Source organism: Schistocerca nitens, chromosome 2 (genome assembly GCF_023898315.1).
Source record: "Schistocerca nitens isolate TAMUIC-IGC-003100 chromosome 2, iqSchNite1.1, whole genome shotgun sequence".
NCBI lineage: Eukaryota > Metazoa > Arthropoda > Insecta > Orthoptera > Acrididae > Schistocerca > Schistocerca nitens.
In genome coordinates, this window is record NC_064615.1 from 795,158,768 (window position 1) to 795,182,711 (window position 23,944).

Consider the following 23,944-nt stretch of genomic DNA (forward strand, 5'->3'; position numbering starts at 1 on the left):
ATTGCACTCAGATTCACCATGAAATTCTGGTAGTATATTGACCAAATGCAGTGTCACATGCTACTGTAATGAAATGGTGCCGGCAATTTGACTAAGGCTGTGCACATGTGTGGGTGACGCTGATTGGGAACGAAGGCCATCAACTTCGACTGCAGACATCAACGACCAGACAAATGAGGAACTAATTCGCAAAAATTTCAGATTTTCTGATGATTTTGATGTTCACACAGTGGTTGCCGAGTGGCTCTGTGATCAAAGAGCAGATTTCTGTCATCATGGAATTAAGTGACTGGTAGAATGTTCCGACTGCTCTTTACAGAGTCTATGTGGAATGTATTGAAAAATAATATCGTGTCTGTGTCACTTGGAAGTGTAGTCCAGCATTCAGTAAAAGTTACTTGGTCTGCCGTAATAATGTGTAACTTACTATTTGAAGTCCTTTCATATTTTAGTTCTGGAATTACATATTGCAAAGTTTTGTTGTTCTGATTTTTATTCTGTGTTTTTAAATTATGAATATCTTATGAAATATTGTTATCTTATATTATTGTCTCAGAGATTCAGTTGAATAAAAATTAAGGTAGTGAGTATGTTAAACTTGTATGAATATTATGCTGAAAAGTCCTGGTATTGAATTCAAATAATAGGGTGGGTAAAGGTAATCATTCACTGTATAGTTTAGACGTTGAATGATTGATGGGCCCATAAATAAGACTGAAATTGTTTCCAAACTTGCAGACAGTATTTCCCATCACACGTATCTATGAGGGGCATTTGAAAAGTCTGTGCAAAAATAAAAACTACTTACATATTTGGGGTAAACCTTCTTTATTTTTTGACATAGTCTCCTTTTAGACTTATACACTTCGTCCAACGCTGTGCTAATTTGTTGATCCCTTCCGAATAATAGCAATTGTCCGAGTCTGCAAAATAGCTATTAGTTGCTGCAATCACCTCCTCGTTTGAATAAAATCAGCCATTTCTTCAAATTGGGAAACAAATAGTAGTCCGAGCAAGTCAAGTCTGAAGAATAGGGGGGATGTGAAACGAGTTGGAATCCTATTTCCATTAATTTTGCGGCCACATATGCTGAGGTGTGTGCTGGTGCATTGTCTTGATGGAAAATAACATTTTTGAGGTCCAATCGCCGGCGTTATTCTTGCAGCTTGGTTTTCAAATGGTCCAATAATGGTGAATAATATAGTTTTACCCTTTTCCACATAGTCAATGAGGGTTATCGCTTGCGAATCCCAAAAGACAGTCGCCATCACCTTTCCAGCTGAAGGAATGGTCTTTGCCTTTTTTGGTGCAAATTCTCCCTTGGTAACCCATTGTTTAGATTGCTGTTCGGTCTCAGGAGTATAGTAATGTATCCATGTTTCATCCACAGTGATGAAATGATGCTTAAAGTCCTGCGGATTCTTCCTGAACAGCTGCAAACCATCCTTGCAACACTTCACACGATTCCGTTTTTGGTCAAGCATGAGCAATCGCGGAACCCATCTTGCGGGTAGCTTTCTCATGTCCAAATGTTTATGCAAAATTTTATGTACCCGTTTATTCGAGATGCCCACAGCACTAGTAATCTCGCCCACCTTAACTCTTTTGTCATCCATCACCATATCGTGGATTTTATCAATGATTTCTGGAGTCATAACCTCCACAGGGCATCCAGAACGTTCAGCATCAATTGTGCCCATATGGCGTCTCCAAAAATTTTGAAACCACTTATAAACTGTTCTAATCAGAGGTGCAGAGTTTCTAATCGAAGGTGCAGGGTCATCCTAATGTTTATCAAGCTTCTCTGTAGTCTCCTGAGGCGTTTTGCATTTCATAATGTAATGTTTAATCACCACACGAAATTCTTCTTCATCCATTTTTTGACAATCACTCGACTTCCTTGATTCACACGAATGCCAAACACAAAGAAATAGACCTATATGGCTGAAACTTGGTGTGTGTTCTTTCCAGAGATGCTACTTTCTTAACATGACCTCGATACGCCATCTCTAGGACTTTGCACGGACTTTTCAAACACCGCGTGTAATACGGGGGGGTGGGGGGTGGAACCACACACACACACACTCACACACACACATGTGGTCCAGGCCACTTACATTGTTCTGAAACTGCAGCTGCATCCCAACTATGCCTGTAAGCCACTCAGTGCCTCATCTGTACAGTGAGTGGTTACTCCTTCCATGATTTGAAATTTGTATGAAAGTCAATGAAAAAAGCAGTGAAAGATAAAACAGAAAACAGTAACTAACTCATTGTCCTGAGCTACACATAGGGCATTTCTAAGAATATTGCTCTGCCATTTATTTCATGTTTTCTTAAAGTACTGTCATGTATGTTGAATTAATAATGTTATAAATGCCTTCTTAGTTACAGGGCCACTTACTGAACAGCAGATAGCATATATGTGCAGGGAAACCTTACATGGTCTTGCTTACCTGCACAGCATGGGGAAAATGCATAGAGATATTAAGGTATTATTTTAATTGTATTTTAAGTTAATGAAACCCTGTTTGGATTATTGTGTAACACTAAATTGAAATTTATTCATACTTTATTAACAGTATTATCAAAAGGGTGTATTGCTTCTCACCATATAGAGGAGACATTGAATATCAAAGAAGCACAATAAAAGACTGCTATACATTTTAGCTTTCAGCCTAAAGACCTTCTTCTTGACTCAGTTGGTCACATCGGCCAGAGACAGTAGTTATTGCATGCGAGTTGTGCTTGTGTGGATGTGGGTGTTTTTTCACTTCAGAAGAATGCCTTGTAGCTGAAAGTTAAAATGTATAGCAGTCTTTTCATTGTGCCTGTCTGTGATTTGGCATCTCCTCTGTACCAAGAATGTTTTAGTTCAGCTTTGGAATTCACACCCTTGTTCAGAGCAGGTGCATGCACCAAAACATACATCCACTTCCACACCTGCATCCCCCTTCCCACCTCATACACATTTTCATATTTGCTGAGTCCCTTGTATTTCATTCAGAATTGTCCATTGTCATATTTACTTCTATTAACAATTTGCTGTTTCTGTTTCTCCTTCTGTCTAACGTTCTGTTTACTATTTTGAATTTTACCTAGCGTGCAAGAGTAAATGAAACTTAGAACCATGAAAATTCCATAATTGCTAGAAACCTCATAGACTTGTATTAAAATACTGGGTATATAAATTGAAGAATACATAGCCAGTTATTAAACAAGTACATTTATCTGCCAGATAGTCAGGCCTGGTGGTCTGTTGGTAAAGCACATTCCTGGAAACCGAAAGGTCATGGGATTGAATCTCAGTTGGTCCACGGAATACTTCTGTCTGCACATAACCAAGCATTCACCTCACAGGGATGTGAAGATTTGTAATGAATGACATGTGGTTCAGAATCCACATTAAACTGTTGGTCCCCTTTCCCCAGTAGGTATTTAGGTGAGGGGCATCCAAGTTACCGAAGTGGTGTCCAATAGAAACACAAGCACCAGGTCTGTGAGCCACACAGAATTAATAATATTATCTTCAAGATAATGAATAATTTCTGGAAGTCATTTTAGTACTCTTAGATGGACACAAGTTTCGTTCACCAAGACACAGTCAGCCATTGAATATCAGTTTAAGACACAAGATAAGCTTGAAATTGCACAATGTAGTAGCCTTGCAAATATTAATTCAGTAGTTCTTCAATTGATTAATTACTAAAATCAAAATGAATATTGTATTGCATAGAAGTATATTGATTCCATTTATTTTCATACGTGTATTTGCTGCACTATGAGTTGTCCTTTCTGAAAGTTAGTGCTGGCCAGCCCATATGTCTTTTTTTCTAAAACTCAACTCTATGATGGGAGAAAACCCTCGTTTGAATGCAGTGTACTGTTTCAGCAGTGATGGTGGTTTTTTTTTTTTTTTTTTTTTAAGCAGGCCAGAGTATATCTAAATTCATAGCAACACATAAAAATAACTACATCTGTAGATGATTAATGAATTAGTCTCACAGGTTGAAGGATATGTATGTTTGTCAGTTGAATCAAATAATTCTCTTGGATGAAGAATAATTTTACATTTGGCCATATCGGCAATATACTTATTAAGACTGTATTTGTTACAAAATTTTCATCTGCCTAGAAGACTGCAGCCGCCCTGGGAGCGTATGTTATTTATTTATTCAGGGGTTATCTCAAATGATAAAGGACTTGTCATTTTAAAACAGTGTAATTAAATATCTCAAATATACACACACCTAGAATTCGTAAGTGTGTTTTTACAAGGATGGGACAGGTGGTCGGCCGTGGCCTTACTGAAGGAACTAACTCAGCATTTGCCTGAACTGATTTAGAAAACCCCTCAAGAAACTTAATTCAGGATGACTGGATAGAACAAACTCCATCCTCTTGAATGTGAGGTTAGTGTCTTAACAAATGCACCACCTTATTTGGTTGGTCCCTATTGTATGATGTTCTATTGACTGTACACAAGTTACACAGGATAACTTAGTATATAAAACAAAGTCATATGCTATGGACACTGCTGGTGACTCCAGGACCACAAATATTTTGCTATGTCTCTTGCACTTCCTTCAGTCTGCTCAAAAAACTGGCTCCGGGTGTGGGAACATGCCATGTCCCATGCATATCTGGTAAACTGAGGTAGCGTCCCCCAATAACGAGTGAGATGTTGAGTTCAGGAGGCTGACAAAGCATTACTATCAGGCCTATAGATCTTGGCACTATTTTTTTTTTTAACTTTACATTGTGATCATGTAGTGTAAAGTGACAATATGTGCTGTAGTTCCTTCATTATTAACCCTTTCTCTGAGTCTTGTAAGTAATCTTCAATTACACAGTATGCATTACTTAAGAAGTTTATGTGAACTGTCTTTCTAAATAGATGTATTTTAGTAATTGTTTTACAATTTTATTCGCTGATAGAAAATACTGATTAGAGATTTGTTTTGTTTTTTCTTGGTAAATGTAAGTCCTGACAAGCTTTGGTTCAATATTTATGTATAAAACTATTCGTGACGTACTAGTTTTTTTTCCTGATGTGTGAACAACAGATTGGTAGATGCACTCACATGGTGCATGCAGGAGTGACAGCTCTCAAAGTGGCAGTACATCTGTTTCCTTAAGGTTTTAAGTGAGTGAAAATATTTGGACATCACAGTTATTGTGCTTCTTTTTACCAGAGGCTTTTTAATGTATCCGGTTCACAATACAAATTTAATTGTGAGGACATTTCTTCAGGCATTGGTTTCAGAAGGTACATATGCTGCACTGCACAATGTTTCTGTGTGAATATTGCAAGGTGGTATCCAATAGGTTCTGAAATTTGAATTGTGTGTGCAAATGATTACAAGTATACTGAAAAACTGTTATGCGTCTCCCCATGTATTAGAGGAAGGAACAGAAGGACTGAGGACAGATTTTAATGATCAGTTATCCACCATTCGCTAAACAGAATGAAAGGACTGAGGAATGACTTCTAAGGAACAGTTGTCCACCATTCACTTCAGGTCGATCTCATCTGTCTTTGTCTCATTTGGCTGGTCTCATTCATTTTTGCATGGTCACTCATTCTTCGTGTCAACTCGACAGTTCTTTGTTTTGCTGTAGTTCCTTTTGGTCATTGCTTTCTCCCATTCTTGTTCATTTTCAAACCATTTCAAAATCCCAACTTCTAGCTTTTTGTGTACATTGTTGAGTGACCACAATCAGTAATTCATAACTTGTTACAATTGTATATTAAATTAAAACAAGAAGTATTGAGTTGCTGAAACTGGTTTTTTGGTGTGCTAGTGTGTGTTTTTGAAAACAAAGTGTCTATGATTTCCACTTTCGCTTTCACAAATAATATTTATCAATAGCAGTGGTTAAGTTCACGTATTTAAGTGTTCTACGAGTTATTAAAAAAATAATTTTTTAAACTGAAAGTATATGATTTTATCACTGTAGTTCCCTGTCCTATTTTCACTTTTCAGCTTTTGGGGCACATCGGGTAACCCTTTGAAGGGAATAAAGTCCGTTGTGATTTGTTTCTTTCGTTAAAGATACAAACATTTTTAGTTTGAACTTTGAAAATATCTGATCTCATTTGAGTTCAAAATATTTGTGATATTTATCTAACAAGGGGACCTTCTGGACTGATCTGTCCTTTCAGATTTTGTTTGCACTTATAGGACTGTAAGGTCTGTGTGCGGACATGTAATATAGTCTCTGGTTCGACTCTCACTTATAGTAACTGTATTTTTTACTTTTGTTTAAATTCTATATTTATTAACAAATGGAAATGTGAATGAACAAATATTTTATTATAGCTTTTAATAAAAAGTGACATCTTTTTATTTTCAAGTACTACTTGTACAAAAAATAAACTAAAATTTGATATAGGCATATGAAGTGCCTTATTATAAATGGAAAATGTTATATATGTCAGTAATTGTAGTAACACTGTTCACGTTTTACGTCGCACTTCACTTAGCATAGACCGGGACTGTGTCCTAGGCATGCCCGATGTGAACTGAATGGGCACGGCCCGTGCTGCCTGAGTTGTTGTTGTTGTTGTTCCGCCAGCAGAGGTCGCGACCGAATTCTTGCGTGCCGTCTGGTGGACGGGACTTTAGTTGCGGCAACTACCTTCCGTGACGCGCCATGCCGATGTGCGCCTCCCGCGATCTTTCTGATGGCTACTGCACTCCTCCTCCTTCGGGGGGTGATGCCACTGTGATCCACTGCATCGGAAGGTGGAGCGTCAGGCAGGAGCGATGACCTCCACGTCCATCGGAAGGCTGGAGTCGAGGGGATCTGCCAACCCTGAAGCCAGAACCTTCGAATACGGCTGGAAGTGACCCACACGAAGAGGCCCTCGTCGTCCCACCACCGGAGCCCGGGACAGAATGGGAGACAAGCCGTCGAACTCCGGATCCTGGTCCACTCGGGAGGGGCAAGACCCAGTGGTGGGGATGATGGGGAAGGGACGAGCACAGGTGAACCAGCCTCCTGAGAAACCGGGTCTGCGAGAGGGGCCGGCTCGTGCGTCTCTAATGATGGCGATGCCGGTGCTGGAGCTACTGGAGGCTGCCAAGGCTGAGAACCATCGCAGTGCGGCGGAGTCACAGCGGGGAGAGGCGGTAACGTCCCCTGAGAAACCAAAACGGGTGCCGGCAATGGGGAAGCCGGTGTTCGAGGGGTCAGAGAGTGGGTGCCCAAACGTGGACATAGCTGATTGTGGTGACGACGTACCTCCCGGTCCCCCGCCTGCAAGGTATAGAGCCAGCGGCCATTTCGGCGCAGGACCACTGCCGGTATCCAACGTGGATTGCGACCAAACCCACGTGCCCAGACCGACATACCCGGTGGAAAGCCAGGTACTCCGTTTTGCGAAGACTGGCGACGACCAGGCCGGAGGAGGTGCAGTAGAGTCCTAGGTTGGCGCCCGTGGAGGAGCTCTACGGGGCTGCGTTCTCCCATTGGTGTGATCCGGTATGCCGTCAGGAAAAATGTCAATGCCTCCTCCGCAGGAAATTCATGCACATACTTTTTCATCTGCGTCTTAAATGTGCGCACCATGCGCTCGGCTTCCCCTTTCGATTGTGGATGAAAGGGGGGAGAGCAAACGTGCCGAATACCGAAGCGCCTACAAAAATCCTGGAAGGTCTGCGAAATAATTTGAGGTCCATTGTCCGATACCAGGGTGACTGGCAGACCTTCCACAGAAAAGATTTTTGCTAGTGCCTGGATTGCAACTTCTGAAGTGGTTGAGGAGCAGCGAACCACATATGGGAATCTGGAATAAGCATCAATGACAATGAGCCAAAAGCCATTGAGAAACGGGCCCCCAAAATCGATGTGAACACGTTTCCATGCTTGGGTTGCAGGTGGCCATGAAGAGAACGCTGCCATGGGAGATGCCTGTTGGATCGCACACTGGGAACAGGCGGCCACCAAGTGCTCAATTTCTCTGTCAATACTGGGCCAGTACACATGTCTGCGAGCCAAGGTTTTAGTATGGGAAACTCCCCAGTGCCCCTCATGTAATAACGTGAGAACCTCCCTTCGTAAACTTACAGGAACGACCACGCGAGGAGCCGTATCATTGGTAGCTAGAAGGAGAACTCCTTCCAAGACCAAGAGGCGGTCTCGGAGAACAAAATAATTACGAAGATGGTCCGAGGCCCGGCCTGGAGGTCAGGATGACCACCCCTGCTGAATGAGGCGAACTACTTGCCGGAGAACCGGGTCAGCTGCCGTTTCCCTGGCAACTCTAGAACTAGTGATTGGTAAGCCATCAACTACTTGGCGGGACGCCACATCCAAATGAAAACACATAATCTCTTCTCGATCGAACTTAGGATCCGGGTCCACCGGAAGACGGGAAAGAGCGTCGGCATTGGCATGCTGTCCGGTAGGGCGAAAATGAATGTCATAATGGTACTTAGAGAGGAACAAGGCCCAGCACTGTAGTCTGTGGGCCGCCCTATCCGGAATCTGAGAGGCGGGGCCAAATAACGATATTAACGGCTTATGGTCAGTGATTAACTGAAACTTCATGCCATACAAGAAAGGGTGGAACTTGGTAACAGCGTAGACAATGGCCAAAGCCTCTTTTTCCACCTGGGAGTAATGGGCCTGCGCGGGACTAAGAGTTTTAGACGCAAACGCCAGTGGTTGCTCGGAACCATCCGCGTTGCGATGGGCCAGGACCGCCCCCACCCCATACTGCGAAGCATCTGTAGCCAGGACCAATGGCTTATGGGGGTCAAAAGTAGCCAAACAAGGCGCTGACGTGAGGAGGCCCTTCAAAGAGGTGAACGCTCGCTCGCATGCAGGCGACCAATCAAAAGGAACACCCTTGCGCAGAAGGCAGTACAGGGGGTGGGCTATGGTGGAAGCCCTGGGAATGAACCGGTGGTAATAGGCGATCTTGCCTAAAAAAGCTTGTATCTCCTTCAGCGAAGTGGGCCGAGGAAGGCCGACAATACCTTGGACCAAACTTCCTAGCGGCTGGACGCCGTGCCGAGAGATGGTGTAGCCCACATACTCAATGGATGGTTGGAAGAAGTTTGACTTACGCAGGTTGCAATGCAAGCCCACGGACCTGAATTTGAGAAAGAGGGTGCGAAGGTTGTGCAAGTGTTCCTTCGTGTTGTGGCCCGTGACAATTATGTCGTCCAGGTAATTAATACAATGAGGGATTGTCGACGTGACGTGCTCAAGATAACGCTGGAATATCGCCGGGGCACTGGATATTCCGAAGGCCAACCGCTGGTATTGGTAAAGGCCACATGGGTGTTGACGACCGCCAGCCGTTTGGAGTCCTCATCAAGTGGTATCTGATGATAAGCCTCCGAAAGATCGATTTTCGAAAAATATTGACCTCCCGCCACGGAGGAGCACAATTCATCAGCACGAGGCAAAGGATAGGTGTCCACCACCAATTGGAAATTAATCGTGGCCTTGAAATTGCCACAAAGACGTAATTTTCCCGAGGGTTTCCTGACAATAACGAGAGGCGAAGCCCACTCACTAGAAGAAATGGGAAGACCGACCCCGAGGGCTGTCAGCCGGTCTAGCTCCTCTTTTACCTGAGGGCGGAGAGCCAAGGGGATCTGCCTCGCATGAAGAAAACGCGGGCGAGCCGACGCCTTCAATGTTAAGTGAGCTTCAAAGTCTGAAATACGCCCCAGGCCCTCCTCAAAGATATCCGGAAAGTCAGTGATCAAAGATTCTAATGATTGATAGGGAACGTCTTTGGAGACCAACTGTATGGTGTCAGTGATAGAAAAACCGAAAGCTTAAAAAGCATCCAAGCCAAAAAGGTTAGCGGAGCTCGCATCACTGACAACAATAAAAGTAATAGGCCGAGTGACTGATTTGTAAGTCACGTCGGTAGTGAATTGACCCAGTAGGGGAATGAACTGTTTACCATAACCGCGTAGACGCCGGTAAACTGGCGCCAATGGGGGCAACCCAAGGTCAGAGTAAGTTTGTGTATTCAACAAAGAAACTGCCGCGCCCATATCTACTTGCAGTTGTAATCGGCGCGACTGAACCGACACCTTGATAAAGAGTTTGTGTGCCGATGCGTCGGGAGCCTGGCCCGATGAAACTTCCTGAATGTCAACGTCCATGTCCTCTGTAACTGCTTCCTTCGATTCTTTTGAGGTCGAGCGGCAAACTTTAGCAATGTGTCCTTTTTTATTACATTTGCGACAAACGGCCCAACGCTGGGGGCACTCTGACCGATCGTGATGTATATAGCACGACGCACAGGACGGTAACAGGGGCCGGCGGCCGGAACTCTGTTTACGCGCTGTGCGGGACCGGCCGTAACGTCCGGATTGTATGGCTTGCACGTCGTCCACCCCGGATGCAGTGGACGCGGCCGCGCCGCCCTGAACCGGCTCAGCATCGCTCCACGCTTCCAGCTGTTGACCTGCGGCTTGAGAGACTTCATACAGTTGAGCAATGGACAGGACTTCCTCAAGGGAAGGGTCTTCCTCAAGCGAAGGGTCTTCTAAATGCAGGGTCCGTTGCCGGACCTCCCTATCAGGGGCCGAACGAACAATGACGTCGCGTACCATAATATGGGCATACGACTCCCGTGACTGCTCCGTGACAAAATTACACTTGCGACTAAGACCGCGCAGGGTAGCGGCCCACGCCCGGTAAGACTGATGCGGCTGTTTCTTGCATTGATAGAACTCGACCCTAGCCGCCACAACATGCGTGTGGCGGCGATAATATGAAGACAGCAATGAACACAATGCGTCAAAAGACAAGGACGAGGGTTCCTGCAACGGCGCCAGCTGCCGCAAAACTTGATACAGCGAGGGAGATATCCAAGACAAGAAAAGAGCACGACACACCTCCGCATCGGCAACATGAAACGCCTGGAAATGCTGCCGAAGGCGATGTTCATATGCGTCCTAATCCTCCGCCGTCTCGTCGTACGGGGGAAAGGGAGGAGGGAATGGTGCCGGAGCAGACTGCGTGGAGAGCAATGCCAGAAGCACTTGTTTCATGGTTTCCATGATCTCCGTCTGCTGCTCAACCAAAACCCGCACTAAATCCTCCATGCCGTGGATAAGCCGCGAAACCGGAACGACGACGCAACACGCGAAAGAACGACCCTACTCATCGCCAATTGTGTAGTAACACTGTTCACGTTTTACGTCGCACTTCACTTAGCGTAGACCGGGACTGTGTCCTAGGCATGCCCGATGTGAACTGAATGGGCACGCCCCTGTGCTGCCTGAGTTGTTGTTGTTGTTGTTCCGCCGGCAGAGGTCACGACCGAATTCTCGCGTGCCCTCTGGTGCACGGGACTCTACTTGCGGCAACTACCGTCTGTGACGCGTCGTGCCGATGTGCGCCTCCCGCGATCTTTCTGATGGCTACTGCAGTAATACTATTCAGTCTCTATAAAGAAAAAAGTATTTTATATCTTCTTTGATATTTCACACTTTTGCACCAAATTTTAATTTATTATTTTATTCATGGCAGTAATTTTCAGCAACTGTAGTATATATTTTTCAGAATAAACTTCAATTGTTAGTTCCTTACTGCTGACACAACAGCTTGACATATACATATATGTGATGTAGTTACTGCAGTGTGTCAATCTCTGTTTATAGTAATCACATACAATATGTACATTTTTGGGCATATCATGACATTATGCTTCTATAAAGAAGATATAGACATCTGCTTGACCAATACTGAGTAAGTTTGTGCACTATGCCGGGTGATCAAAAAGTCAGTATAAATTTGAAAACTGAATAAATCATGGAATAATGTAGATAGAGAGGTACAAATTGACACACATGCTTGGAATGACATGGGGTTTTATTAGAACCAAAAAAATACAAAAGTTCAAAAAATGTCCGACAGATGGCGCTTCATCTGATCAGAATAGCAATAATTAGCATAACAAAGCAAAGACGATGTTCTTTACAGGAAATGCTCAATATGTCCACCATCATTCCTCAACAATAGCTCTAGTCGAGGAATAATGTTGTGAACAGCACTGTAAAGCATGTCCGGAGTTATGGTGAGGCATTGACGTCGGATGTTGTCTTTCAGCATCCCTAGAGATGTCGGTCGATCACAATACACTTGCGACTTCAGGTGACCCCAAAGCCAATAATCGCAAGGACTGAGGTCTAGGGACCTGGGAGGCCAAGCATGACGAAAGTGGCGGCTGAACACATGATCATTACCAAACGACGCGTGCAAGAGATCTTTCACGCATCTAGCAATATGGGGTGGAGTGCCATCCTGCATAAACACCATACATTCCAGCAGGTGTTTATCAGCCAGGCTGGGGATGATGCGATTCTGTAACATATCGGTGTACCTCTCACCCGTCACGGTAGCAGTTACAAAACCAGAATCACGCATTTCCTTGAAGAAAAAAGGCCCGATAACGGTAGATGTTGTAAATCCAACCCATACTGTGACTTTCTCGTCATGCAATGGAGTTTCCACGACAGTTTTAGGATTTCCAGTAGCCCAAATTCTGCAGTTGTGGGCGTTGACAGATCTTCGGAGCGTGAAATGAGCTTTGTCGGTCCACAACACGTTACTCAACCAATTGTCATCTTCCGCCATCTTTTGAAATGCCCACACCGCAAATGCCCCCCGCTTCACTAAATCACCAGGTAACAGTTCATAATGCCGATGGATTTTGTACGGATAGCATCGGAGGGTACGCCTAAGTGCTAACCAAATAGTAGTGTATGGAATGCCGGTGCGACGTGCGACTGCACGAGCGCTGACTTCCCCCTGCATAGACGAACCCGCTACAGTCTCCATTTCTTCCTGAACTATGTCAGCAGCATTACACCTTGTGCTCGGTCGGCCACTACGTGGTCTATCGTCTAAACAACCCATGGCTTCAAACTTCGAAATCATTCTCGCCACAGCTGCATTTGTCAACGGACCTTTACCCGTTCGAATCCCCTTCCTATGGCAGTAGGATCGTAACGCTGAACTAGCACATTCCCCATTCTGATAATACAGCTTCACTAAAAGCGCCTTTTCAGGTAACGTCAACATGCTGCGACTGCTGGCACATCTGATTCTCTCCCTCATTACAGCTCCTTTTATACATGATTGTCATGCGCAGTCACTAACATTTTGCTGTCCAGCGCCATCTGTCGGTCATTTTGTGAACTTTTTTTTGTTCTAATAAAACCCCAAGTCATTCCAAGCATGTGTGTCAATTTTTACCTCTCTATCTACGTTATTCCGTGGTTTATTAAGTTTTCAAATTTATACTGACTTTTTGATCACCCGGTACATTTTATACTTCACATACATGTATAGCCAAAGTCTAAAGATTTATAATATCCCCAATTTTGTAGGCTTCTGAAGATGACAAATTAATTTGCCAGAATTGGTGAAACATAATAAAACTGTATTTACAACTGAGACTGAAATTTATCCTAAAAAGTTTTAATTTATTGTGGTTACCCACATTTTCATGTGATCAGCTATTAGTGACTATGTTAATGAGCTGAGCTGGAAATGTTTTGCTCTTAACAGACCTTAGAAATCATATAATGTTTAAAGGTGATTGATTTCTTGCAAGTGTTTTTGTACCATTTTCGAAAATTCATGTCTGGCCATTGAGCTTCTAATGCTGTAAGAATGAAGAAAAGCAAAGGGGTCCAGTCCAATAGGTTTCCTTGCAAATACTTCAATTTTTAAAAAGACAATTTTTTTTAATTATCTGTACAGGGTGGACAAGAAGTCCCTGTACCCCCAAGTATCGAATGCTAATTGATTTGATTTGTTTTATTGTAAGTATTTACTTATGTATCAAGTGTCTCATATATCGGTTTATTCCACATCATGGTGTAAACACATTTCCACACACCTCCATGTTGTTCTTGATATATTTTTGGGCATGTATGGTGTTATAGAGGAAAATGAATCCTCAATAGCAGTGTGCAGTTGTTCTTTTGTAGCATAACAATGTGCAGATACATGTCTTAATGGCTCCCACAATGAGTCGTCAGGTGTGGTGCGGTCAGGACTTCTTGGTGACAATTTCAAGGGAGCTGGTGTTGCTGACACCATTCACAGTCCCTTCAAAAAAGGACATTCCAAGCAGATGCTGTGATGTCATTGCTGCCCATATCTTTACATAAGGCAGATTCCTTTTTAACTGTGTAATGAGATTCTCTTTTTCCCAAACAACAATATTTTAATATGTGAGCTGCAGTGAATGGCACATTCATCTGCAAACTTAACCTTGGCATGGTTCACTGCATTTGGAAATTGAGTCAACAAAGCACAGCATGCTGACACATGCTCCTTCTGGGCTGTATCCAATAACTTGTCTATAAATGTTGGTTGAAAAAGTCTGACATTAAGACCTTTTTTCTCGTGATCCTGCATTCTTGTCTTTGGTATACCGAGTTCTGAAGCATGTTTACGTCTTGACTTCTTAGGAGCTCATTCAGTCAAAGCAGAGACTCTGGCACATGTTTCTCCTCATGTCTTCTTCTGTCCACTCCATGGCCTATCTTTAACACTGCCAAAAGCAAAAACACATCTTTCCCAATCAAGAAATGTTGCTTTTTGCTGTGAAGCCTTGGTAAATCTTTCCTGGAATGCTCCCATAATCTATCTCATTATCTGCCCTGTGTGATGTCATTAGTGCACCCACAAGTCACTAAACGCTCCTCTGTAGTGCAAGTATGACAGCTCACATCTGTCATAACTACAGATTAAAACTCGACTGCAACAACATAAGAAGTACCCTACATAAAACATTTGATACTAAACAAGGGTTATAGGGACTTCTCGCCCACACTGTATAGAGGGTGTAAGAACAACATATGACCAAACTTTCAGGAAGCATTCCACACATGTAGAGGAAGACATGGGTCCAGAAATGCTTTATTTCCATATTGGAGCTCAGGTTATACATCTCCTCAACACATTGATCAAGAGAACCACACAGGAAAAGAATGTATCAGGACAATATGAAACATTTTACCAGATGAAATGTTCAAAATTCCATCCATTAACAAGGGTACATGCAACAGCCTACCATCACATTGAATTCCTGGTGCGCTGATGTTTCACTGGAGAATTATATATTATTTCACAGCCTTACACAACATGGGCACTAAGACTGTGCATCTTGTACTGGGGTTCTGTACACAAGAACTTTCAAATACCCACACAAATAAAAGTATAGAGGATTTAGGTTCAGAGAGCATGAAAACCAAGGGATTGGCCCAGCTCTATCCATCCATTCATTGCAGAATGTTATTGTCTACAAACATTAATATTAAAGTTAGGAGGAGCTCAGTTGTGCACAAAGTAAATATGTTGTGTCATTCATAAAAGTACGTGTTCTAGTAGGACAGATAGAGTATTCTCTAAAAAAGCATGGTAAGTTTCTCCATTGTGCCTGGGTGGAAGAATGTGACACCCTAACAGTCACCAACAGTGCTGACACAAGTGTTGACTGAAAGTCCTTGTTGATGACATGATTGCACAGTTTCATGAGGATTTTTAGCTGCCATATGGGCCGATAATGAAAATTTACTTACTGATCATGTTGAAATGAAGCCTCATCTGTGAACAGCACATTTGCACCAAAATTAGGGTTGACATATTGTTGAATGAACCATTTACAGAAGTGTACCCATGCAGGAAAATCAGCTGCTGACATGCCTGCACATGCTGTACATGTTATGGATACAGCAGGTTCTCATGTAGCACTCTCCAGACGATCATGTGGTCACCATTACTTGTTGTAGCTAATTGTCTTATGCTGACAATACGATGGTAATCAGTTGCTTGAAGTAGTTCTTTCCTGATTTGAGGTGTTCACTATCTAGGCCTCCCCCAGTTGTGAGTAGTAGGCTTAAACAACCCATGCTCCCCAAGACAGCGATCACATGCTTCAAATGCCCTCCTGTTTGGGCAGAATCTTTCTGGAAATCTCTCTCAATACAATCTTTGGGGTGCCGGTATTGTCTGCTAATCGAAAAAGTAAATGAGCATCTGCCAACTCCGCGTTTGAGTGCACTTCTATTACAGTGTATGGGAAACCAAGTCCTGATGAACAGTAAACAGTTGATGCTAAGTTCTTGCACAGTCCATGATGAACACACAACATTTGATGGTACATGCTTGATGCTAGTAGAGAACTGAGGTTTGTTGTATGTCAACACAAGCAATGAAGTGAGTCACATGTCAGCTTTTACCTTCATTCCATCAGAACAACAAACACTGGACGATGAATCTAAGAATGGTAACTTACTATATAGTCTAACCAAATGTAACCAAGAGTATATTTTGAACATTTTATGTAAGAAAACATCTTACGGAATGCTAATTCATTCTGTTTGTTTGTGTTTCCCATGAGGAATCTGATTATCAAGAGTAATATAGAAATAAAAGTTTTCTGGACCCACATGTATATAACACATTTTATTCCTGTATGTGTGAGGAATGTTTCATGAAAACTTGGCAATACATTGTTATTACACTCTGTATACTTGTTTCTTTATTGGAATGGCAAGCTGTCACAAGAGAAATGAGTTTTCATTAGAAACATAATATGAATTATCATTTTAAACATTTTTTCTGTAAATTTTATCCAATATTGTAAAATCATGGTTATACATGCCTACCCACCCTAGAAACAAAAGTAAATGTTCACAAACCAAACTCATGGATACTTTCTAGTAGCAAGGGTTCCCAGAATCATTTCTCTTGGGAGTTCAAAACTGTCTGCCACTCACCACAAAAGTAACGTGAGTTACCCTACCCCCTCCTCCTTTCCCTCCCTAATGCAGAGCTTTGGTACATGCGATCTTGGCAACCAGTTTATTGTTTTACGATCTTAATTATTTATTTGTACAACCTTTCAGACATATTTAAGTTTTTGTCTCATTATATGTATAAGTTAACTGAAGATAATACACTATTTGAAATGAGTCTCAACAATTAAGAATACATCACAGCAGATCTTTATTGGTTAGTAATGATGTTTCAAATATTTAGAAACTGTGGAACAGTGCTTGCAGAAAATATTGTGGACCTGTTATTTCCTTTTAGGGAATAGGTGTAAGACTTCTGATTTTCCTGGTAGTAAGGTGAAGATGATATCACCAAAAGAAACCGTTACCAAGTAACATAATGAAAAAAAACTGTAGCTGCTTCTATACAAACAGGAAAAGCTGTACAGCTTGTTGAAAAATTTCAGACATGAATTATTTCTAATACAAATTAAGGTGCTATATATAATCACATTTGGGTATACTCTTAGCTACTTTTCTTATACTGTTAGATACTTTTCATATATGTAATCTTATTCTGAAGTTGCGTTTTTGTTTTTAAGGGAGCCAATATTCTACTAACGGAAGCTGGTGATGTAAAACTGGCTGATTTTGGTGTTTCAGCACAAATAACTGCTACAATCAATAAAAGGAAATCTTTTATTGGGACTCCCTACTGGATGGCTCCAGAAGTGGGTATTAAACAAGGAATGATTTTGTTAATTTGTGTTTAAAATAAATTATTTTAAGCAGACAAATTTGATTCTTCATTTTTGTTTGATACGCTTGCACAACCTCATAGTTTATCCTTTCCTTATTTGCTAATATAGGTTGCAGCTGTGGAAAGAAAGGGTGGATACAACCAGCTGTGTGATATTTGGGCAGTTGGAGTGACTGCTATTGAGTTGGCAGAGCTCCAGCCTCCCATGTTTGACCTGCATCCCATGCGGGCTTTGTTCTTAATGTCAAAAAGTGGTTTCAAACCACCAACTTTAAAAGACAGAGATAAATGGTATGTTGCATATTCATTCTTCTAAATTAATTTTTTCTTATTAATATGGAGATGATTACAGATTTGAAATACATGAATGCATGATTCTGAATTGAAAATATTTCAGAGAAATATTGTTTTATAGGAAAAGAATAAAAAATTGATAGTAGTGCAGTACCTAGTTTCAACATTATGTCTGTATTGTGTTATTCATTACTGGAAGAATTGTATCTTACATTTGACTATCAACCTTGAGGTAAAATGTCAGCTCTATAATTCTGGGTAAGATCACAGTGGCTACATTTGATCATTCAGGATTCAAATCCCCACCGGGCCATCCTCATTTAGGTTTCCCGTGATTTATTTGAGTTTTTTCTTTCAGGTGAATATTAGGACTGTTACTTTAAAATGTCCCCTGCCAGATTGTTAAAGGACATTTTGAAGTATTTTTGTTTTATGCAAGTATTCAGTTAATTATAGCTTGCATGATTAGCCTACTTTGGCCTTACAAGCCATTTTCAAGCACAGTAGGTGCCAATGATTATATAATTGTTATCCTGTTATACAGTTATTATCCTGTTCACACCTTCAGCACTTGAAAATGGTCCGTCAGGGGCTCAGCATTTGTTTATTGGGTATGGACTTGGCACCTCGAGCATTCCTGTGCTGGGGACTGGTAAGTGCTGCCAGTCCTCTGCCGCCATAAGCTCTGGGCTTGCTTCTGGGCAGAGGGCAAGCTTCCCAGACACTGGCATTAAGCTGCTGTCATACCCATACCTAAGCCTGGTAAGGACAAACACATTCCTTCTAGCTAACGCCCCATTTTTCTCACCAGCTGCGTTTGCAAGGTGATGGAACGTATGATTCGTGCCCAGCTGGTATGGTGGCTCGAGTCTCGCAATTTATGAAACACTGCACAGTGTAGATTTTGAACGCACCATTCTGCAGTTGACCAAATTGTCACTTTATCCACCCGTATCCTGGATGGTTTTCTGTGGAAATACCAGACTGTAGCAGTGTTTTTCAACTTGGAGAAAGCCTACAACACCTGCTGGAGGACTGGTATCCTCTGTACTCTCTATACATGGACCTTCCAAGGCCGTATTCCTTCAGGAATTTTTGAAAGACAGAGTTTTCGAGGTATGTGTGGGTTGTCAGACACCCTCCTCCATCTGTGTCAGTCCCTTGTCCATTCACTGTACTATCGCCGTGACTTTCTTCTCGTCAGATATGCATTCTGTCAGTCTGCCATGCATGGCCCCCCATCATTTGCCTCTTTCTTCAATGACTCCTTTGATCACCAGTATGTGGCACGTTCTTCTTCTCTATTACCTCCTGGACTTCACTTTCGGCTCTTGCTCCGACAACTTAACTTCACGCTACCTGCACCTTTCTCAGTAGGTGTGAACCCTTTACCACCTTAGCTTTGTGCAGCGGCCTGTGCTCACCTTGGCTTTCATTCACTTCGGTACTCCAGCCGTGCTTTGTCACCTTTTGTTTCATGACCTTTGTATGTAACTTCATGATACTACCTTTGTGTGCACTGGTGGCTCTTGGACTGACTGTGGTTTCAGATGTGCCTTCTTCATTGGTGGTGACAGTTTTCGGTGTTAGCTTCTGGAACACTGCTCAGTATTTACAGCAGAGCTCTTCGCCTTGTATCAAGCCATACAGTACATCCGGCAACACAGGCTTTTCAATTGCACCATCTGCTCAGGTTCTCTTAGTGCCCTTGAAACCCTCTGTGTGCTGTGCACTGCCCATCCCTTAGTGCAATAGGTCCAGGAAAGCTGTCACTTGCTGGCTCTTGATGGAGCCACTGTTATGTTTACGTGAGTTCATGCTCATATTGGTCTGACAGGAAACAAGGCCGCTGATGCTGCTGCCACGTCTGCAGTCCTCGTACCTCAGACCACTAGTTCTTACATTCCCTCCAGTGATCTCTGTGTTGCCATCTGTCAGCAGGTGGTGTTACTTTGGGATCACCACTGGTCTTCCTGCATCGGAACAAGCTCTGGGTTATTAAGCCTATCCCAGAGGCTCTGATGACCTTCTCTCAGCCCTCTCACCACGAGGTTGCGTATTGGGCACTGTCTTTTTAGCTATCACCAATTGTTAAGTGGTGCTCCCCCACCACTTTGTGCCCATTGTGCTCAACTTTTGACGGTCTGCCATTTTCTGATGGAGGCCCTTTTCTTTTTTTTTTAACCACTTACATTCTCATTTGTGTTTGCTGTCTGAGTAATCGGCCGTTTTTGTGAACGACGTGCTGGCTGTCAACTTTTTATCTGCCATAGCAGTATGGTGATGGCCATTTAATTTTTAGTTCGGGACCTCCGTTTCTCTATGGCGTATTTCATAGACCTTTCTCCATGTCCCTGTTTTTAGCTGTTTACTCTTCCATTGATTGGGATTGAAGTGTAATCATTTTTAACTCCTCTCTTTGTCTTCGTGTTCTACAGTTTTGAAATGCGCGCTTGTGATCCTAGTCGTTTTTGCATCCTAAAACAAAACAAAACAACAACAACTGCTTCAGCAAAGACCGTGTGTGGAATGTGGTAGAATGTGGTGTGTCACAGGGAATGGGGATATTGACTTAATCACCTGGATCCCAAGGATGGTACAAACCTCTGTTAGAAAAAAGGAAAAAAAAAATGTCAAGGTGTGCTGCACACTGATGAGATGCATGGCTGTTGAGGTGCAACAGTTGTTTGTGGGAAACACAGGGTACCAGCCAGCCACACCTTAGTTGTGTAAGGCATACTCAGTTATGAGGGGCTCCATCTGAGTGGACTATTATTTCCCTAGCTTCTCATGGGACCAAGATAGAACCCTTTAAATCTTCCTCTTCTCCTCCCAGCGTGTTGGGTGTATCACCTGTGTTTACTCACGGTCATTCATATAAATGAACGGCAGAGGGTAGCCCTCCTGATAATCAGTTGGACTTTAGTAACAGGGCCCAAGGAGCTGTAAATCAAAATGTGTTTGTAATGATTAAGAGGAAGGAGAGGATATTTGAAGAAGTGTCCCCCTTCTACATTCATAAAGTGTTAGAAGGACGTGCTGGTGCCTTAAAGTCTATTAGGTGGTTGCATAGTCATTCTTTGTTGGTTAAAAACTAACCAGTCAAAGCAGGTGGAACTGCTTAGGAAGTCACAAAAATTGGGTGACCATGACATCATTGTAGAGATCCACACCACCCTCAGTTCAAGCAAGGGTATGGTTACGAGCTATGATATCGTGAACATGGATGTAACGGAACTGAAACAAGACCGGCCATCACAGGCGATAGTGGATGTGGAGCAAAGGACATGGAGGAGTAATGGAGGAATTGAGAGGACCACCACCTTCATTGTCACCTTTAATTCTCCAGTGCTGCCTGAACATATTATGGCAGGGTTCTTCCAACTAACAGTTAGGGATTACATACATATCCTTATCTGGTGCTATAAATGCCACATTTTGGTTGTACAGTGATGAGTCGTGGAGGTGAAGCGACGTGTGGGAAGTGTGGGAAGGTAGCCCATGACACTGGGACTGACTGCCTGTCTCTGGCGAACTGCATTAACTGCTCTGGGAGCTACCCAGTCTGGACCTGAGACAGCCCTGTTTTTGCTGAGGAATGAAAATTACAGGAAATAAAAATGACTAATCAGTTTTCCTAGGGTGAAGTTAAAAGAATATAAGGTGACAAAACCTGTCTTCACCATATCGTATACTTCCGATGGTGCAGAAATCTGTTCCCAAGGTGAACATGGTGTACACTTTAACATAGACGATGTCCAACTACCACTGCCTAGCACCAGCACCTGTACTTGCATGTTTACGTGCCAAAGCGAAACACGTAAAGACATAGCAATACAGACAACTATGACAGAAGAGACCAGCAACATTTTTGCAGTGAGCATTGAGAAGCAGAGTGCCTCTCAACAACCCCGTTCCCAATCATCCTTGAAGGGACAGGGGGGCGGGGAAAGGATGATGACATTCAGGTTGAAAGTTATCCTGGACACCTCCAGATGTCATTCTGGTATGTCTGACTGATGAGGAGGAGATCATAGAGTTAGATGCCTTGTCATCGGACCCAGGCAGCCCCTCCACTCCCCTTCACTCTACAAGTGCTTCACCTCCCCAGCACAAAGATAGGGGTAAATTAAAACTGCACACTGAAATGGCTTCCATACTACAGTGGAACATAAATGGGTTCAGGACTTGTGGAGAAACTGAGACTACAAGCACAGGTACGTTCTCTATACTTGTGTTAACAAGAAACATGTTTTAAAGATACAGGCATCGCTGTGCTACAGGGCTATACCCTCTACCTCAAGGAAGACCTAACTGTGGAAACCACCAAGGGAGGGGTTGCTGTGTTTGGAGGTAATGCACACCAGCACCCTGCTCTCCCCGTGGCTACTGATCGGCAAGAAGTTGCAGTTGAAATTCGTATATGACACAGGATCACTGTTTGCCCATTGTATTTACCCCCGCAAGATGGAATAGACTCTTAGACTCTCACAGATATTATGGAGCAAATCTCCCAACTATTTCTCCTACTGGGAGACTTCGTTGCCCGTCACGTCTTTGGGGCTCCACCTCCCATTGTCATTGGGGTCAGGGTTTGCAGAACCTCATGATGTCTCATGACCAGTGCATCATCAACACAGGTATTCTGACTCTGTTCTGTGCTGCTACTGGGTCATTCTCAGCCAACAACCTCTTTCCGCTGTCCAGTCCTTGTTGACTCTTGTTCATTGGGATGTCATTGACGACCTTCATTCCAGTGACCACTTCCCTCTCTGCATTCACCTACTGGATGGAGCATTACCTGAACAGAAGCCACCAAAATGGATAGTCAGCAGGGCTAATTGGATGCTGTTCAGCCAGCAGTGTGTGTTTGGATACCACAGCAGTGTCCAGGTATGGGTGGACCACATTACACAAGTGATCCATCATACTGCCATCTCAGAGTCATCAGTTTATCTTAGGAGGCAGCCTTGGTGGACTGGTGAGTGCCGCTCAGCAATTCAGGACAGGCACTCGGCTCTTTGACAGTTCAAGTACCGCCTAACAGCAGACATACTCACAGGCTTTCAGGTCATGAGAGCCAAGGCTTGACACATAACTAAGGAGTGCAAGAAAAGGTCCTGCCAAGCGTTCGTAGACTCCGTCAGCCATTCTACTTGTTCTAAAAAAGTATGGGAAGCCATTGTGAGGACTTCTGATTAACACAGACATTTACCGAGAGCAGTAGTGCTGAAAAAGAGGTGTTCCCAAACAACGTCCAGAGACACCGCTCAGATGACAGCAGAGCATTTTTCAAAGACTACTGCCAATTCCAGCCAGGATACAGTGTTTCGCCGCCACCATGTTACTGTAGAGACTTCAGATCCAAAAATTCTGATTCTTTCAACTACTACCCTTTCTCTGTGTGCAAGTTGAAATCAGCACTGTCCCAGACTTGTGATGCTGCACCTGCTCACGACAATGCCCAGTACTGCATGCTTCAACATTTGCCTACACCATCAAAGGAAGTCCTGATTGAGATTTTCATTCTGCAGTGGAGTGTGCGCTGATATGAAACTTCCTGGCAGATTAAAACTGTGTGCCCGACCGAGACTCGAACTCGGGACCTTTGCCTTTCGTGGGCAAGTGCTCTACCATCTGAGCTACCGAAGCACGACTCACGCCCGGTACTCACAGCTTTACTTCTGCCAGTATCTCGTCTCCCACCTTCGCAAAGTTCAAGGTTCGCAGGAGAGCTTCTGTAAAGTTTGGAAGGTGGGAGACGAGATACTGGCAGAAGTAAAGCTGTGAGTACCGGGCGTGAGTCGTGCTTCGGTAGCTCAGATGGTAGAGCACTTGCCCGCGAAAGGCAAAGGTCCTGAGTTCAAGTCTCGGTCGGGCACACAGTTTTAATCTGCCAGGAAGTTTCAAAGGAAAACGTGCTCGAATGCTTTATTTGTTATGGCAGACATGTCATCTTCCCAACTCCTTGGTAAAAGCAATTTTGATCCCTCTCCTCAAACCAGGGAATGTGCGCTTTGCCCCAGTAATTAACTGGCCTATCGCCTTAATGACCTGTGTCGGAAAAGTCCTAGAGTGAATGTTTAAGTGTCATCTGGTCTGGTTGTTAGAGACC

The 23,944-nt window shown here is 43.2% G+C and overlaps 1 protein-coding gene across 11 annotated transcripts in view; it reads left to right on the plus strand.

Moving 5' to 3' along the window:
- Nucleotides 1-23,944, plus strand: part of LOC126237049 (mitogen-activated protein kinase kinase kinase kinase 5) — a 312,327-nt gene that overhangs the window by 72,983 nt on the left and 215,400 nt on the right. For all 11 annotated transcript variants that reach the window (XM_049946813.1, XM_049946817.1, XM_049946814.1 and 8 more), the window contains exons 4-6: nt 2,389-2,492; nt 17,378-17,506; nt 17,645-17,826. In XM_049946813.1, coding sequence (XP_049802770.1) covers nt 2,389-2,492; nt 17,378-17,506; nt 17,645-17,826 — 415 coding nt within the window. The remainder of the gene's footprint in view (nt 1-2,388; nt 2,493-17,377; nt 17,507-17,644; nt 17,827-23,944) is intronic.